Raw genomic sequence first — 19052 nt, 5'->3', positions numbered from 1 at the left:
CAATGAACACTATCCACATACCAGTAATCTCAAGTTTAAAGTACACTCAAATTCTGAAGCAAGGCGATATATGGAATCCCTCGGCCGTTCTTGGATGATCTCCCAATGAAACTACAGACATTTTAAGCAAGCTTGCATGTATGTGCATTTTTCTGGGTAGTGGGTCCATAGCCTTCATCAGATTTGCAAAGGGGTTTCTAATTCCCTGAAAGGTAAGAATGTATGTCCTTAAGAGTTGTTTATAAGGGTGCCTGGGAGGCTTGGTCATTTAAGTGTTGGACTTTTGATTTTGGCTCAGGTCGTGATCTCAGGGTGGTGGTGTCGAGCCCCACATCAGGTTTGTTTTTCTTTTAATTTGTTTTAGTTTTGTTTATTTTTAAGATTTTATTTATTCAACAGAGAGAGACACAGCGAGAGAGGGAACACAAGCAGGGGGAGTGGGAGAGGGAGAAGCAGGCTTCCTGCAAAGCAGGGAGCCCGATGGGGGGCTCGACCCCAGGACCTTGGGATCATGACATGAGCTGAAGGCAGATGTTTAAGGACTGAGCCACCCTGGCGCCCCCCACCCCCCGCCCCCCGGCCCATCAGGTTTTGCAATCATCGTGGAGTCTGCTTGAGAGTCTCTCTCCCTCTCTCTCTGCCCCTCTCCCTGCTCACTCTCTTGCTCTCAAATTAGTAAATATATAACATCGTTATTTTTAAAAAAGGAAGTGTTTTTAAAAACCAACTGTGAAATAAAAAGTTTGCAAGGTAGTTTGATGAGTCAATCCATTTGACTCAGATGAGGTAGAGGGTTTGTGCCTCTACAGAATGTCTCCAGCAGTCTTTCTGCTACTGAGTTCCATGGTATTTCCAACAGACTGCAGTGGGTGTTCTCCTGGATGAATATCCATTTGTGGTCTCCCCTCCCACACACACCTGTAGCAGCAGTTTGAGACTCATTTGCATGGCCTAGTTGGTTCCAGAAGTATCAAGCATTTCAATCCCTGGGACCAACCCCACAGAGTATTTTAACTCAGCTTTCAGGCTGTAGAGGATGTTCTGCTCAAGAACCTTCTTCGATCCACTTCGACTAGACATTTAATCAGGTTTCTATCAATAGGTAGGCAGTTTTTTTCTGACCCAGACCCACACAATCAAGAGACTAAAGCGTCTCTAAGAAGCTAAGAAAAAGCACATTTTAAAAATAACTTGAGCAAATGAATGCATTCTGGCAAAAGCAAACCAGCTCTGTAAAATAAACTTTTTAAGAATTTCTCAAAAGCAGGTCTTGAAAACATAAACAACCCCAGGGTGCGCATGAGCTGAGCCACTAACTGAACAGAAAGCTTGTCGCCCAAATTCTGTCAAAATAAAGAACACCTTATAAAACTAGAAATCCATGACCATCAGGTAAGGACAAGATCCAGGGGGTGGCGCGGGGTGACCCAGCCCAAGGACAATGAGAAAGTCTCACGACTAGATCCTCAAAATGCTGGCTTTCCAGCCCAAAGCCAAGATGTTGAGGGACAGGGGCTACAGCTTATGCCTCAGGCCCTTGCTCGGACCCTACCAAGCCCCTGCCTTCCCCAGGGAGAACCAGTGTGTACTCACTCTCATGAAATCAGAGGCAGCCAGTGTGAGTTTCACCAGTGTTCTGTTGACAAGATAAAGGACCCACTGAAACTGAATAGCATGCTTGGCCAAAGGAGCCCAGACCATAAAGTTGGGATAACTTCATGCCCAGTCATAGTCTTTCAAGTGTGATAATAATATGTTCCTTCTGACGAGACCCATACTATTCCAATGAGTTTATGCTAAGTTTATCTGTGCAAGAATTATAACTTGCTATAAATAATAAATACACTGATTCTCATTTTCTATTTGTGTAACTTCCTCAAAACAAAGTATTTGCTCTTTGCGTGGTAGTGGTCTGGTCCTTTCTATGTGGGGAGCATTCTGCCGGAATCCATATCTTAGAAAGGACAGAACTTAGAGAAATTCAGTGAAAAGGCACAGGGGTAATTTTTTTAAAAAACAAGAAAATGCAACTTACAGAAAAGCATTAAGAAAAACTTGCTATTATTTAATCACCGAGATGTGGGAAATATCAGGATAAACCTGAACATCATATTTCAGGTGTCCCAAGATTCATGGCCCACTTAGCAATGTGTATTTAGTCATGGCTACGTGCCAGCTGCTTTATGAGCAATTTCGCATTTAATCCTCACAATGACCCCATGAAATGAACGTCCCCTCGTACGTGTGGAGAACACTGAAGCGTAGGTTAAGTGATTGTCCAAACGTTGATAGACGTTTTTCACAAATCGTCTGCTTTTCTCTCTCTCTCTCTTTTCTCACCTGGAAGTTAAGTTGTACTTCTGCTTTCCGTGGAACCCATGCACGAGACCACACAACTCTTTTTTTTTTTTTTAAAGGTTTTATTTATTTGACAGACAGAGATCACAAGTAGGCAGAGAGGCAGGCAGAGAGAGAGGTGGAAGCAGACTCCCTGCTGAGCAGAGAGCCCGATGCGGGGCTCGATTCCAGGACCCCGGGATCATGACCTGAGCTGAAGGCAGAGGCTTTAACCCACTGAGCCACCCAGGCACCCCCACACAACTCTTTTTAGCCAATGAAGTTTGAGCAGGCAACGTGCTGTTTCCAGGCAGAAGGCTGGAGAGCCTTTGTGAGCTTTGCCTTCTTCCCCTGTGCCACAGAGACTACCAACATTCTGGAAAGTGGCTGCTCCACAGCCTTGGTCCTTCAGTGGGGGATACAGAAGCAGAGCCCCCTCTCCCACCCCCATCAACCCAAGATGAGTGTTGTGCACGAGTAAAACATTAACCTTTGCAGTTTTGAGCCACTGAACTTGAGGATTGTGTCTATAGCAAAACCTGAGTGATAACACTAAGCCAGCTGATCGGAACTTGACCTGCCTCTGTCACCCACAGCTTATTTTGGGCTAACATGCTGGTCTGCCTTCCAGATAGAGAATGATGACTAAGTATTATTCTACCCAGTTTGAGGAGCAGGAAAAAAAATGGTCATTACCTCCGGTGACAGAAATTGAGATTCCCCAGGGGGCAGTCAGGACATAAATACGAGAACTGAGGTGGATCAGGGGAACTTCCATGGAAGATTTACTCAGAAGAGAAAAAACAGTTTATGTCTTGGTGCATTTCCTTCCAGGCATGTTTAATGGACACTTAGCATATATTTTCTCAAACAGTCCTACTTAAAGGAAAATTTTTTAGAGTTCCAGGCTTGGAATTGTGTTCTCTACTCCAGGGTCTCTCTCTGATTTAGTCTGACTTACTTTCCTATAGGACTCATGACAAGAACCTTCCCCTTTATTGGTCAGTACACAAGGTGGTCTTCATTTCCAGTCTACCAGGAACCCAAATATGGCTTTGGATTCCCTCCAAATCAGAGCCTGAGATGTGGACTTGAATGCAGTTAGTTTACTTGGGAGGTGAGTCTGGGAAGCAGGAGTCTGGGACAATATAAGGATGAATGGTCAAGGGCCACTTTAGGCTAGGATCTCTAAGTCACGTAAATAGTGCCTCCCATCATTGTCCATCTCAAGGATAAGAGGCTGGAATATTTATTCACTGGCTATCCTTCCCTGTTGGTTGAGCCTAGAGGCTCGACCTAGCCTCCCTACAGCTTAGCCACTGTGCTCATTCCAGGGCTGGGCAAGCTCCCACAGCTGTGCAGAGTCTTGAGGCAGACAGTGGGATGATGCCTGATGTGTGCTTGAGATTTGGGAAACCAGCCACCGTAAGGGCACTGGAACCAGGGATATTTTCTATACCAAACCCCATCCCCAAACACTAATCTTAGTTCTTGCAGAGCTGATGGATACAAGGTGATACCAAGAGAACACCACAGGCAGCCCGTGTGAACCCTGGACAAGCTGCCTAATGTCTAAAATGGGGGTAATCCTACCTACTATCCACGGTCATTGTAAATATTTGGTGAGCAAACATGTGAAAATGCCCAGCACGGGTCTTAGCACATTACACCTTCTCTTGCTTGACAAATATGAGTCCACTGCCCTCCCTCTCCAGTAAATGCCATAGGACTGTCCTAGCTGCTGAGGCAAAGGTCCTGAGGGTCCTTCCAACCCTTCACTTGTGCCTTCCTTCTGGCTTTTGACGCTGACTACAATTTGAGCATCAATGAGCAACAACTTCAAATGGAAACCCAAGTTTAGCCTCTGCTGAGATAAACAGAAAAGAATAAAGGAAAGCAAATAGGCAAGGAAAAGGAATGAAAGTGTAATGCAATTTCATTGTTCTTCTAGGACATTGGGTAGAAATCTTGATGAGGTACCTAGCTGTCATAAATCCTCTTTGGTACAAAGTTCACAAAAGGGAAGAGAAAGAAAGGAGGAAGGGAAGAGGGAGGGTAAAAAGAAAGAATAAATAAAAGGAAGGAGGGAAATTATCCGTCAGAGACTCTGCTGAGCATTAGGCAATAGGACTTGGGAAAAATTGTAACTGAAACTTTTCTAAAAACCTTTCAGAGAGGTGTTTTTCTTCAGAAAAGCATCATCAGGGCTGTTCGATATCCAGGGCAAGTCTTTCATATTACTAGACATGAAACACTATCATATCTGAAACTGGCCAGAGGCCATTTAGAAATTCAATAATTATTCAACCCAAGGGGCTCTCCAAATGGTGAAGCAGTATCTTAGGATGAAATTAATATTGAACAGTGTATTGAATCTAATTGGAATCTTGAGGAAATGGGGTCCTGAGTAGGTAAAACAGCTGGAAGCTAAAGTAGGTCAGGACAAGTGACCCCCTCATTTTTGTGTCTTGCCTTAATTATGATGTGAAAAGGAGAATCTTGTTTATTTTTTATGCCAGGAGGGCAGGAGGTGGTTTGGAGATGCTCCTTGTTCATTAACAGCCACCTTCAGTCAGACAATAGAACAGCTTACTTCTTTCTTTCCACAGATATTCAAGGAGAGTTGAGAAGGCACGAGAGACATTTTTTGTTTTGCAAACATGGCAACTGGGAGTTAAGGACTGATGTATTGGCCCTGGTAGTGGACACAGATCACAAAGACAGTAAAGCTGTGGGGTTTTTTCCCCTTCTAGAGAAAGTCCATGTGAGAGCTTCCTTATTTTCTTATTTGGAGGGGGAGGAGGTGCAATGAAGTTGGAACCATCCATGACACACCAGCCTCTTCTCTGGTTTCCTGCCCCCTCCTGTATGAATCACTTTGAGAACAAGACTTCTCGACCCCACTGAGTGCACAGTGGTCTGATTCCCCATCTTAGAAAGACTCACTCTTAAATTGACTTGGGGGATCTATGCTGTCTTTACATGAGACTACCTTAGAGTCCAATTCTCCTGGCAACTAACTCTCCTTAGATCCTATCTACTGACCTACTTTAGGAGAATTCCTAGAGGACAATTCTCCGTTATTCAGAGTCTGAGGCACAAGTCAGTCAGAGTCTGAGTACACAAGTTGTACTACCCCTGGTGTGTGTCAGGCCAGCACAAAAACACCGGGCTTCTCTCAGGAGAGAACTCACTTATTAAAGACTCAAATGACTTAAAAAACAAACAAAACTGGAAAAAAGCACAGTCTGGTAGGGAGATCTGAAGGACATTGGGTCACTATGAAAAATACAAATAGATCCAGAGAGCATGAGGGAAGGTCACAATCTCATTTAAATAAAATGAATTTTTAAAAAATAAGTAAGGAAAGAACACTCACTTTACTCCCATAGAATGGAAGGCAGGCAATTTTCTAGAATGGTTCCAAAGTCCCCCATCTTGTTTAGCTGCTCTGGTACAATTTTGAACTGTGTCACAGGTTTTTTTTTCCCCAGCCCTCAAACCCTGTGACCTTTCCGTGCCTCATTTCCACGTCCATGAGATGGGATTGATATAATGTGGATTTCAGAGGACATAATTGTAGACATCTAGTGTCATTATAAATGGTAAGAATTATGCTAGTAGGAAATGGGCTTTAACATGTGGATTCTTTTCATGGTTTGAAATTGCTTAAAAAGTTTTACGTATATACGTACTAGATATGAATAAAAGATTTATATGAGTATCTTTATATATACCATATATACTTACATATTATGCATATCTTTTGTACATGTACACACACACCTCTCTCTTGTTTAAATTGCCATGATTTCAATGCTTATGAGAAGGCATGCCCATTCATTTCTGGGACCCAGAGATGCCCCATACAACATTGAGACAATCTCTCCAGGATTATGATCAGTCGGGGTTTTGAAAGCAAAATCAAAGTAGGTAAGGAGGAAGTGTGCCTTACTGTTCAAGATTTGTTAAGTAGACAGTTGTGTTAACTCTCGTTGCTCGGTATGAAAAAAGGACTCTGAGAATGTCTGCTCTTTGTTAGTAAGCTGCCTGTAATCAATATGGTTAGCACACAATGCCAAAGGGTAATCAGACTACCAAAATTAATAGGAATGCCCTCTCACAAATCCAATTTGAGTGAGCACTGCTCTCCTGAGCAACATGATTGTGAGTCTGTGTTTGTCAAGGACGACGCAAACATGTTTTCTCTGCTTTACTCCATTGCAATGTGTTATGATGTTACTATGGTGACGCTCTTACGCTATCCCTTTGCTCTTTTGGTGCCCTCTCAGTGGAAGCTGTAATGAGGTGGTTTGGCAACAGAATCTTTCTGGGATTTTTCTCATTCACCACTGAAGACCAGCATGGCTTTCCTCTTACAGGAAATATATAAAGCGTGAACTGAAAATGACAGAAAGTAATTTGCACTGACTTGGGCAAAAAATGTGAATGTTATTAATTCTGTACCTAACTACCCAGAAATATTCTCTTTTTGTTTCCAATTCTAGGACATGACATCCCAAGAGGTGGTAAGTCTTCTAAATTGAGTGTGGAATGTCACGTGGGCTTGGGGATAGGGTGTCTTACCCTCCTGAGGGAGGAGCTATGGGAGGGTGATGTAGAACTATGGGCTGGAAAGAAAAAGAGATGGAATTTCTGGAGCACATACCATGTGGCAAGCTCTGTGCTAAGCGCATTACATGCATCCCTTGACAGAATCCATACAACCACTTATGTTATTTACCCCATTTTATAAAATGAGGCAATAGACACAGCGAATATGGGTCTTTCAGACTCTGATGCCCATTCTATTAATTACTATGCCACTTTGTCTCCCTAAAATGCATCTTTCAGATGATCTGCCTTCTCTCTTTTCCCTGCAAAAGCTTGGAAGTAAGAATCATGAGTGCCTCCATCCATACTCCTTAGACTTATCCCATCGCTACCTGGAGAGATTTATCTGAGACAGCTTGAAATCTGGCAACTTTATCTTGGACAAGCACACTCTTAGGGCCTTCTCCACTGCTGGATCAGGACACACAACAGTAATGGTCATGAGACCTAAAACCAACATCCCAGTCATATTAGTTGTGCAATCTGGGGCGAGTCAATTCTTCCAGACTGTTATTTCACCTATAAAATGGAAATGGTGAAAATTATACTTGTCTAAAGGTCAGGAATAACCCAGTTGCTTTCATTATCTGTTTTTGCTCACTTGAGAACCTTTTGGTTCTAGGATATGGGAGGCTGTGCTCTGGACCTGGAATGACAGATCCATGATTGCCCTTTTATAATGTGGCAAACAGAGAAGCCACCAAAACATTTTATCAGCAAAAAGTTCATTTTTGTCTTCTACTAACTGCCTTTTGAGTTATAGCTTCAGACATTGCTTTGGCAGCTCTTTCATTAACTTTCTCCATCAATAACTTAGATGAAAATCATTACATTTCCTTTGATCTCTAGCCTAGCATTGGGGTCCCAGCCTTTATCATCTGACTGCACACATAGTCCCCATACCAACTAGATTAATCTTGGTTTCTAGGACACATTTAGCATTTTGCTACCTTCCTGTATCATTACAGGTTTTCGGTACCTGAAACAACTTTTCTAACTCCCAACAATGTCCACCTTATTTATTTATTTATTTATTTATAGATTTAATTTGTTTATTTGAGAGAAAGAGAGAGTGAGAGAGAGAGAGAGAGAAAACATGAGCAGAGTGAGGGGAAGAGGGAGAAGCAGACTCCCTGCTGAGCAGGGAGCCTGATGCAGGGCTTGATCCCAGGACTCTGGGATCATGACTTGAGCTGACGGCAAATGCTGAGCCACCGACTGAGCCACCCAGGTGCCCCAGTGTCTGCCATCATTAGGTCCAGCTCAAATGCTACATCCTCCCTGAAACTCCCCCCAGTCAACTCCATCCAGAATTAATCTTGTGTCTGTGCTCCACAGAAATGTATCGGCCTCTTCTACACACCCCTTCCCCTCCCCCCTTCTTGCTAGTCATATTTCTCTAACTAGGTTGTAAGCATCTTGAGGGCAGGATCCCAGGCAGTCTATTGCTGCATGATAGTGGCAGAGGAGTGTGAGGGTTCCACTATGGTTTTAAATCACGCTGCCAAGTCTAAAACCTACCTACATGATGTACTAGCTGCATGACCTTGGGCAAGTTCCCTCAGATGGGGGAAATTTCTGGTCTGTAATTTCTTCATCTGTATTTACTGCATAGGAATCTTGTGAGAATTAAATGAGACATTCCATGTAAAGTACTTAGCGAGTACCTGACGTATGATGGGTGCTTAATAGAGATTAAGTATTTGCAACACCCATAATGAGTTCTCTTCATTAATTAATTCAACACATATTTGAGTGCCATATTAGCACATTCAGGTGGTATAACAAAATACCATAGACCAGATGGCTTAAATATTAGACTTTTATTTCTCTCAGTTTTGGGCACCGGGAAGTCCAAGATCATGATGCTGGCCAGTTTGGTTCCTGCTAAGAGTCTTGTTGGCTTATGGATGACTTCCTTCTCACTGTGTCCTTACATGGCAGAGAGACAACAATCTCTCTTCCTGTTTCTCTTTATAAAGCCACTAATCACCACTAATCTCATCATGAGCGGACTACCCTTATCACTTCATCTAACTGTAATTACCTCTTGATCTTAGGCAAAGGGCCAAGAAGCGGGATAACTGTAATTACCTCTCAAAGGTTCCAACTCCAAATACCATCACATTGAGGGTTAGGGCTTCAACATATGGCTTTGGAGGCTGAGGGAGGTGGGATATAATTCAGTCCTTAGCAAGCATCTATACATTTATTGAGCTAGTCCAAGGATAGAGTAATAAACGAAATAGATAAAAATCCATGTCATGTGGAATTTACATTCTAGTAGAAAGAGTAAGACCGTGTGGTAGACAGAATAACGGACCCCCAAATGTCCACATCTTTATTTCCATAACCTGGGATCGTGTTACATTACACGGCAAGGAGGCACTGGGGTTGCAGACAGAATTAAGGTCACTAATCAGCTGACTTTGACATAGGGAGATAACACTGGATTATTTGGAAGGGCTCAGTGTAACCCGAAGGGCCTTTATAAGTGGAAGAGGAAAGCAGAAAGGTCAGGGTGAAGAAAATGAAATCTTGACTGCTGTGGCTGGTTTTGGAGATGGAGAAAGGAAACCCTGGCTGAGGTATGTCAGCAGCCTCTAGAAACCAGTAAAAACAGGGAAACTGACTGCCTTTCCTCCAGAGACTTCAAAGAGGAATGCAGCCCTACTGACACCAATGCGACCTGGGCTGAAAGTCTAACCTACAGAATATAATAAATTTGTATTGTTGTATGTTGTTAAGTTTGTGGTTCTTCATTACTGCAGCCATAGAAAACTAACACAGACAGAAAATGAATATAGGAGATTATATATATATATATATATATATATATATATAATCAGATGGCAATAAATTCTGAGACATTGGAGCAGGGAATACAGATAAGGGAGTGTTAGAAGGGGAAAGTGATAATAATTTTAAATAGATTTGGAAGAGGAGCCCAAGGAGGTTTTGGAGTAGCAAGTTGACAAAATAGGACACACTTTTACTGGAATCACATTGGCTGCTTTATTGAGAATAGCACATATGGGGGGACAAGTTGGAAAGGGGGACAGAAGGTTATTGTAGTAATACTAGCTACAGGTATTTGTGGCTTGGTCTGAGGTGGTGGAAAGAGGTCTGTCAATAAAGCCAATGAGATGTGTTAATAGATTAGGAGTGGAACAGAAAAGGAGAAAAGTCAAAGATGATCCTGTGGTTTGGGGCTTTAAGCCAATGAAAGGTTGGAGAGGCCATTCACTGAGATGGGGAAGACAGCAGGGGAGCACGTTTGAGGGAGAGAGGATGGTGTAGGTTGGGTGGACTCCTGTTACCTGATTCCTTTCCTTCACCTAGTCTTTCCCTTCAGATTGCTTCTCCCTACAAGCAAAGAACCATAGACATAAGGAATAATAGCCAGTGGGAAACAGCTTGTTCAATTTGTGACGGAACCAGTTTGTTATGTAACACCAAGCAGAATTCTGATAAAAGCCTGACTGGAGAAGGAGATGTAGCCCGGGACGCTACAGATGGAATGTGTGTGCCCTCCCCAAATTCATCTGTTGAATCCTATGGCCCAGTGTGATGGTATTGGGAGATGGAGCTTCTGTGTGGTGATCAGTCATGAGGGAGGATGCCTTATGAATGGGGTTAGTGTCTTTATAAAAGAGGCCTGAGAAAGCTTCCTGCCCCCTTTTGCGTTGTGAGGACACAGTGAAAAATTGTCTAAGAGAAAGCAAGCCCTCACCAAACACTGAATCTGCTGGCAACTTATCTTGGACTTCTCAGCCTCCAGAACTGTGAGAAATCCCTTTCTGCTGTTGGGAAGCCCCCAGACTTTGTTGTAGTAGCCTGACCACACAAAGATGCAGGAGGACCAAGGAGGGCTTGAATCTAAATGCTGGCCCCTCCGAGCACAGTGTGAAGGTGGACCCATCCTTCTCCAGCACACGAGGTCACAGGCAGAGAAGCTAGGAGAGAGTGGGCAAGAACTGGGGTATTATTCACTACAATGACCCCTCTCACTGATGAAAATTATCCAGGAAATATGGGTGGCTCCCTCCCAGTCACAAGACTTACCATTCCTCCCTGGGGAAATCGCCACTAAGGGGATGGAAGTGGGATGAAAGTTCTCTCCTCCCACAGGCAAAGCTGAAACACAAGGAGAGAGGCAGAGATGGTTCCATTAATATTTATTGATTAGAACTGAATGCCCTCTTCACCATGTGCATGTCTTGCTCATCGGTACTCTGGACCGTGAGTCAGATCTTCAAGGGCAGAGTCGGATCTCAGTGTGTGGCTTTAGTTTCTAAGGCAAAAAACCCTAATTTTTCCTTTTTGAATGGACAGAAAAGATCATGCCAAGGGTATTGCAAGGCAGGCAAGAGACTTCCCAATTAGAGACTAGTGAGTGAAAGGGAAGGACAATTAAAGGTAAACTGGGGTAATTAAGAGATACTTCCATCCTGATTGTTCTGCACCATGAGAGTGTTCTGATTGCCATGAGGCCAAAAGGACAAAAGCTTTAAAAGCAGTGACTAGGGTTTGAGGAAGTTTGGAAATGAAATTGCATTACTCAATAAGAATCATTGCTTAATTAATGGCTGTATATTTGCATCTGACTATTTTTCACCCTCATGTTTGAGTTTCTTATTCACAATCTCCAGTATCTTTGCATTACCCAAGAATTAAGTGGTATCATTTAATCCAGTGTTAACACTATTAGACCATAACTATTTGACTATCAAATATTTCTTCGAGTATCAGAAATGACTTAATATTGCAGAAAATGTGTGGTTTTTAGAGGTTCTCATTTAGTAGTGGTGGAAACCACTTTTGGGGGAATGATGTTGACCTCTCATGCATCCTCATTTCTACGTTTTTCCATACTTCCCGATATTTGGGTGGCTCAGTCGGTTGACCTCCAGATCAAGCCCTGATTGGGCTCCCTGCTCAGTGGGGAGTCAGCTTCTCCCTCTCCCTCTGCCCTTCACTTCCGCCCTTGCTTGTGCACGTGCCCTCTCAAATAAATAAATTATATATATATATGACATATATTATATATGTATATTTCCATACCTCTTTTTAAAGTGTGTAGTCAGAATTGTAAAATCCAGTACCTAGTCATTTGGTACTCCCCAATCGGTATGTACTGAGGAGCTATAGGGAAATAAAAATATGTGGAAGGCATTATTTTCCTTAGGAAGTTGTTTTTTTTTTTTTTAAAGATTTTATTTATTTATTTGACAGACAGAGATCACAAGTAGGCAGAGAGGCAGGGAGAGAGGAGGAAGCAAGCTCCCCGCTGAGCAGAGAGCCCGATGCGGGACTCGATTCCAGGACCCTGGGGTCATGACCTGAGCCGAAGGCAGGGGCTTAACCCACTGAGCCACCCAGGCGTCCCTCCTTAGGAAGGTTTTATCTAGTGATTCCCACTATTAAGAATGCTTTCTATGTTAAAGAAGGAAAGAAAGAAAGAAGGAAAGAAAGAAAGAAAGAAAGAAAGAAAGAAAGAAAGAAAGAAAGAAAGGAAGGAAGGAAGGAAAATGCTTTCTATGTTTAGTTTACCCTTAAAACCACCCAGCAAGGTAGATACTGCTCTTCCAATTTACAGAGGAAAATACTGGTTTAGAAGTCACAGACCGAAAATCACACAGTAGAAAGTCGCAGGGTGTGCCCGGCTTCCAAGGCTATTCTCATTCCACTATTCCACTACTCCCAGGTTGTTCTAGTAAAGCCGCCAGAATCTCAGTATTTACCAATGATTAAAGCCCCCCCGCCCCGCCCCCGTCAGTATTTTCCAACAGTCTTTTTCAACAAGTGAGAAAATCTTGGAGAAGATGATTTCCCCCTTTCTAGTTGCCTTGGTTGTGTTGGACCCAGAACGCGAACTTTCTGATGCTTTCTCGCTCTCCGCCCTCATGAGAGGGTCCGGGTCTTTTTGGCAAGCCCTGGAGCCCGCATAGACCGCCCATTCCTCACCTCTGCGGGAGGCAAGATGAGCCTCCAGGCGACCTGACTTCACGGAGCTGCCATTCCGCGGGCGGCCGCCAGGGGTCCCCGGTCGGCGCCCCCGCGCGAGAGCCGCGCGCTGGGCGCCTGTGGGGGCTACTTCGGAACGGCGGCGGCTGGAGCTCCAACCCCGCGCTCGCTCGCCTGCGCGTTCGTGGAGACCGCGCGCGCCGGCCCCTCGCCGCTCGCTCCGCGCCCGCCGCGTGGATCCGCAAGCGTCCCCCGTCCGGCCCCCGGCTCGTCCTCCTCCTCCCGCGCCGGCTGCGGCTGATCCGGCGCAGGAGCCGACAGGGCCGCGGGCTGAAGGTAAAAGCCCACGGTGAGTGAGAGCCCGCGCGCGGCGAGGCGAAGTGGCGCCGCCAGGCAGCTGCTCGCCCTCCGGGGAGTCGGGGCGGGCCGCGGTGTGGGGCGCCCCTGGGGGAGGACGCGTCGGGGGTGGGGGGCGGGGGCGAGCGGCGGCTCCGGGGCTGGGATCCGCGTCAGACGCCTGCCAGCGCCTCGGCTCAGGCCGGCTCCTCGCGTGCCCTTCTCGGGCGGGAACGAGAGTCCAGTCCCCCCAGCCCGGGCTCCCGGGCCTTGACTGTGAAAGCTCTATTAGTAAAATACATGTCCCGCGTGGCACAAGTGCGTCCCGGAGCCGTCCCGAATCGCGGGAGACTGCCGCGAGCGTGTCGGGCTGCGGGCGGCGGGAAGACAAACTTTTGCGAAAGTGCGCCTGGGCGGGAGCACCGCGCGCAGGGCGTGTGCGGAGGCTGGGCGCGGGCTGCGCCGGGGAAGCCCGCTCCGCCGGCCCGCTCGCCCCGGGCACTGTCGGGGCTTCGGGGAGGGAGCGCGTGGGTGAAGGACTGGGAAGCTCTGCTGCCCCCTTGGGCCAACAACTGTCAAACATCTGGAATCCAGCCCCTCCCTTCCCCTACGCCGAGGAAGGTGAAAACCCCTTAACTTTCCTTTGATTGTCCTCCCTGCCTTGGGACCCCTCTCCGAATGGAAAAGGGCTGCCCTCCGGTGCCAGGCAAGTGAGTACCGGAGACCTCCAGGCCCCTCAGGCTCCCCCCTTCACCCACCTTCCTGACCGCCTCCCAGATGTCCTCCCCGCAGGGACCACGCCACAGCGCCCGTGGAGATCGTGACGAATGGCCTTTTGTTTCTCCGCTTCTCCCCTATTGTTTGCCTTTGCAACATCTGACGGGGCTCGCGGAGAGCAGGACGCCCCCCGGGTCTTCCCCGCACTCCCCTACCGCCCGCCAGCCACACGGCCGGCTCCCGCCCGGCATCCCGACGGGGAAAGGCGAGGAGCCCGGCCCCCGCGAGGCCGCCGCACCAAGGCCCTGCGGTTAGAGGGCGGAGGGAAAGTTGCTGCTTCCCCGCCTCCTCTGCTGCCTGTGGCCCGGGGCGCGTTTCTCGGATCTGATCCCAGACGCGCCACGAAGGGCGCAGCCGGAGAGGGTTGCTGCTTTCCCGAGAGTGGGAGAGACCTTCCGCCCTCCGCTAGGGTGTCCTTGGGTGGTTCCAGCGGATTTAAATATCCGCCCGAAGGCCTGTGGCTGGGCCACTTCCAGGGCAGGGGGGACGGGATCAGGGCACTTTGGGTAGGCGGAAAGCCGAGGTCCTGGGGTCTGCTAGTTTTCAGGGACTGGAGAACAGGCGAGAATGGAGAAGGAAGTAATCCAAGAAGCCTCAAGACTTTGCCTAGAAACTGATTAGGTGGCTCCCTCCAGACTGAACGTGGAATTTTGACTTAGGGGTAGGGCTCCAAGTTTAAATCCCAGGTCCCCTGTCAGCATTTGGAAAAAAGCAAATCCGGAGGATACCGCGCAGACGCCGCCGGGGCAGTGTTCACGCCAGCAAGTCCTTGGGAACCAGTGGCTTGGAACTGCCTCCGAGTTCCGCAGGGGGTGCGCCTGTTAGGTTATAGGTGGCCCTGTTTCTTTGCCTTCCCTCGCAAGTCAGATGCTTACACATCATGCCTCTTCTTAGTGTGGATTATTAAAGAGGTAGGGCAACAGCAAAGTAGGCACTCTGAGAAGGCAGAGTTCCCTTACGGTGCCCAGACAGTCGTTTGTGCCGGTGAGGGGAGGCCAAGCCTGTGCACCTGTTAGAAGCTGTGCACGCTCAGCTTTACTGTAGTGGTGGTGCCAGCATTTCCTCATGGAGGCCCAGTCGTCCCTATTCCAGGGAAGCTCAGTTACACTCTTTCTACTCTCTACCTTTTGATCCCTTCCTGGAGCATGGGGAGGGAGGAAGCAAGCTTCCATCAGAACACCTGTGACCTAGGTACCCACTCAAGCATTTTATGTGGGACCTCTGAACAGTTCTGGGAGTTTTCCCTTTATCTGACTTACCAGAAATTTGACTTTCATTCAATAAACAGAAAAACAAAGGAGACTGCTAAGTCAGGAAGCACTTTCTCTGGTGATTTCTGGATATTGCCAGTGGCACCAACAAAAGAAAAAAAGTGAATTTTTGAAGCAATGGAAGGCACTTTACAAAGGTCTCATGAAAATGATGCCTAAGGAAGGATACCTTTGAAATTTAGCAGCTACTTAGTAGCTGCAGAAGAGAACACGGGGGACCTGGGTTGCTTAAGAAGTGCCCAGAGGCATCATTAATCACGTGAAAGGGCAGTGTTTGTCCCAGTCTACCCCCGTAAGGAAAACAGGGTAATTGCAGTTAAAGATGAGCTTCTACAGTTTCTTTAACTTTAGAATTAGCCTCCCCTTCCCCAAATCATTGTAGAAAACATAGACAATACTGAGAGGTAAAAATGAAGACAAAAGGAAAGGGGATATTATAAATAAGGCTCCAGTAAACAGTCTTACCCAATCATTTCCTTGGATTAATTTCTGGAGCTTAGTATAGCTAGGTTGAAAGAGGTAGTGCACTTTTTAGGATACTTGAGATTGCCGTATTGTCCTGTAGGAAAGTTGTGCCACTTTACCTGCTGTCTAACAATATGCAAGAGGATTTTTTTTTCCTGTATCCCACACCCCACTCATACTTTATATTATAATCACTTTTTCATTTCTGCCAGATGGATGGGAGGTATCCTCTTGTCTTCTTTTGTATTTCTTTAACCACAAATGAGATTAAACATTTTTCCTTTTGTCTGTTAGTATTTCTTCCTTTATGATGATGCCAGTTTATGTCCTTAACCAATATTTTTCAGTGGGGATGTTCTCCCTTTTCTGACTAGAGGTGCTCTTAGTGAAAGCATAGTGTTCTGACTTCTGACCCTGCCCTAGTAATCGGACAATCTTTATTGACTTGAAGTGCCAATTCTCTTCCCTCTAGCATAGCAAACATTTGGCAAGACTGCAACCATAAATTACTGAAATGACTGACATGATCTCTGGTAGAGTTATTAGGGAGACTGTGCAAAAGCATTAGTAGAGAAATTCTTGGAAAATACCAGATGTATACTTTCTGCTTAGTAGCTTGCAAGCCCCAACATCTTTACAGTTTATGGTGACTTTTTTTTTCTTCATTTAGAACAACTCTTGATGAGTTGTTTTTACTAATGGATTTAACTAACTCATTTTATTTACATTCCTTCCACTGATAGCCAGGATACCATAATCCACAACTTTTAATTTTTGCCTGAAATTTGCCTCTGTTTGGCTTTACCATTTGAGCCCTGTACTTGAATGAACTTTGAATCTAAATAGGTCTGGAGCTTGCTTTTGAAACAGTATAGCAGGGGAGGTTTCCCAAGGGTGGAACCAGGTACATTTGTGCTTTTGTCATTTGTGTAGCCACAAGTCTTTTTGTAAATTCTCGTTTGATGGTGTACAGGATTCTGAAATGGGGAGGAGAGAGAGGAAGAAAAAAAATTGATTTCAGCTGGATGATGGATTAACACAGATGAAGGATCACACAAGAAAATTTAAGTAAATAATCTAGGTAACCTGGATACAAAATAATTTCTAAAAAGATAAATGAGATTAAAGTGTCATGTATTATTATAACTAGTCTCCTTAACAGACAGAAAGTGGTCTTCCTTATTGGGAAAATCCAGTGTGCAAATCAGTGTGAAATATGCAGGTACTTCATCTCAGGCATTTAAAAAAACAGAAAAACAGATAATATATATTTTTTTGCAGCATTTTCCATGCTCTTGGATGTAGAAATCAAATAGTATGCAGTAGGAATGAGCGGTGTTTTCTACATTACAATCATTGGCTCTCAAAGGATGAGTGAGAACTTAATGGCCATCTAATTCAACTATCTGATATCACTGAGGATCTTCATTCTCTTAAAAAAAAAAAAAGCCATCCTACAAACTATATAATTTCAAACAAACCAAACTGAGAAGCAAATAGGACAGAAATTTCACTTTTTTTTTTTTTTTTTTTGAGGGCAGGGGGAGAAAAGAAGGGTTTTAACTCTATGAAAGCTTGTATAAGCTCCTTTAACATGCTCAGCTATCAGAGAATACACAGCCATGGCAGCATGACAGTTAAATCACTGAGGTGTTACATTTTGCAACATTCTCTCATTCATATCCTCTAACATTGGCATAGTGAAGTTCAAAGGCCATAGAGCAAAGCAAGTAAAAAATAGCAAAAGAAAGAGAAAGAAAAGAGTAGAACATGGAGAGGATCTTATTCCTTTATTTAAAACTATCTTCAGGGGCACCTGCGTGGCTCAGTGGGTTAAAGGCTCTGCCTTCGGCTCAGGTCATGATCTCAGGGTCCTGGGATCAAGCCCCGCATCGGCCTCTCTGCTCAGCGGGGAGCCTGCTTCCCCCCACCCCCCGCCCCCGCCTGCCTCTCTGCCTACTTGTGATCTCTGTCTGTCAAATAAATACATAAAATCTTAAAAAAAATAATAAAACTATCTTCAGAACTTTCTAAGAAGACCGTTGGTACCCAGAGGTGGTTGGCATCACCTCTTAGAAAGGTGGATGTAGCTGATGTCTCAAGGCCAACTTTAGAGACAGCAAACATTACCTAAATGACCGCCACTCCAATGGTGGGTAGGCTTATAGGATAGCCCAAAAATTCTTAAAAAGAAGATAAAGGAGAGGGAGATCATGGAGAGAAAGGGGATTTTAATTCTAAAAAATATACCTTATTTCTTCCTGAGTAGGGCTGCAAATTTCTGAAAGTAGTAGAAACATCTTCTGATTTCCGCTCGGATGATTTCCCAGGCACAGTGACTGTATCTCTTTTCTTTCAGGAAGTTGTCTATCCTATTGAAATATCTCCTCAGTTCTAGGCTGCTCAGCTGGGGGACCAGAGCTCCTGACCAGTTCATCCCATCTTCTGTCATCTCTTTCGAGTCTTCCTTTTCCTTCTCCTCTTCCTCCAGGCATTGTTCCAAGTACTGCAGCTGCTGATCGAGTCCGATTTGGATTTGTTTCAGATAGTCGCTTTCCCAAGTGGATTTGAGGGTGTACTGACTGAAGATGTTGAAGGCCTGTATAGACATTTCATAGAAGGCCTCCTTGATGTACCTTTTCACAGGCTGGGTGTGTGACAGGATCTCTTGGGGCAACTCAAACGCTTTGATTTCGCTCAGGCACTCTGCAGGAAAGGAGCTGCTCGTACTGCTCAGAAGTCTCAGGTTTTGCCAGGTGACTTTCCTCAGGTGGAAATGCAGCAAGTTACAGTCCAGAGAGAGGATGCCAGTGATGAGCAGACCCACAAGGCATGCAGGCCACAAACACTTCCGAATCACATCAGGCTTAGTGCTCATTTTTTTTCCCCCAAGCTAAAAAATCCACCAGACTCAGCGTTGACAGTGATGTTTTAGGTCTTAAGTATCCCAACGTGTGCCTTTTATACACCTGAATAATCTTCGGTGGGGAGGAGTTTTCTCATTCCTCATTTTATGTTTCTCAGAGTTTCAGCCCCTTTCCTTTGCCTTGGAGGTTTGTTTTGACTTTGGATGACTCTGACTTTGGAAATGCTAATCTTTTTCTTTAAAGTGAGCAAAGCATTACCGTTGCATTACTTTAATAGTCTGGGTGACCCATCCCAGGACTACAGGATTGTCATAACAAGATTGATGCAGACTGTTTCAGAAAGAACTGAAAGTTCTGACTCTATACACTCATCCATCCAATGCTGTTACATAAGAGAGCGAGCGATCCGTTAAAGAAA

At 45.2% G+C, this 19052-nt stretch overlaps 2 protein-coding genes and 1 long non-coding RNA gene across 3 annotated transcripts in view; 1 reads left to right on the top strand and 2 right to left on the bottom strand.

Moving 5' to 3' along the window:
- Window positions 1–10512: 10512 nt before the first annotated feature.
- LOC116869299 lies at window positions 10513–13006 on the bottom strand. The gene is made up of 3 exons (XR_004383023.1): window positions 12919–13006; window positions 12016–12096; window positions 10513–11245 (listed from the first exon to the last, which is right to left on the bottom strand). It is a non-coding gene; the product is annotated as an uncharacterized LOC116869299 (long non-coding RNA).
- Window positions 13007–13161: 155 nt separating this feature from the next.
- The window catches only part of MOB3B (MOB kinase activator 3B), a 193369-nt gene continuing 187478 nt past the window's right edge, over window positions 13162–19052 (top strand). The window contains exon 1 of the mRNA XM_032860331.1: window positions 13162–13267. The gene's annotated coding sequence lies outside the window, so the exon portion shown is untranslated. The remainder of the gene's footprint in view (window positions 13268–19052) is intronic.
- IFNK (interferon kappa) lies at window positions 17962–18645 on the bottom strand. Its single transcript, XM_032860332.1, has one exon. The coding sequence runs from the start codon at window positions 18643–18645 to the stop codon at window positions 18019–18021; it is 627 nt and encodes a 208-aa protein (XP_032716223.1). The 3' UTR covers window positions 17962–18018.

The sequence above is a fragment of the Lontra canadensis genome, unplaced genomic scaffold, assembly GCF_010015895.1.
Source record: "Lontra canadensis isolate GAN:19392208 unplaced genomic scaffold, GSC_riverotter_1.0 scaffold19, whole genome shotgun sequence".
NCBI classification, from domain to species: Eukaryota; Metazoa; Chordata; class Mammalia; order Carnivora; family Mustelidae; genus Lontra; species Lontra canadensis.
Note: the sequence above shows the minus strand (reverse complement) of the source record. Positions and strands in the feature narration are given on the sequence as shown.

Coding starts and splice junctions, on each gene's coding strand:
- IFNK (XM_032860332.1), bottom strand. CDS start 18,645: ATGAGCACTAAGCCTGATGTGATTCGGAAGTGTTTGTGGCCTGCATGC.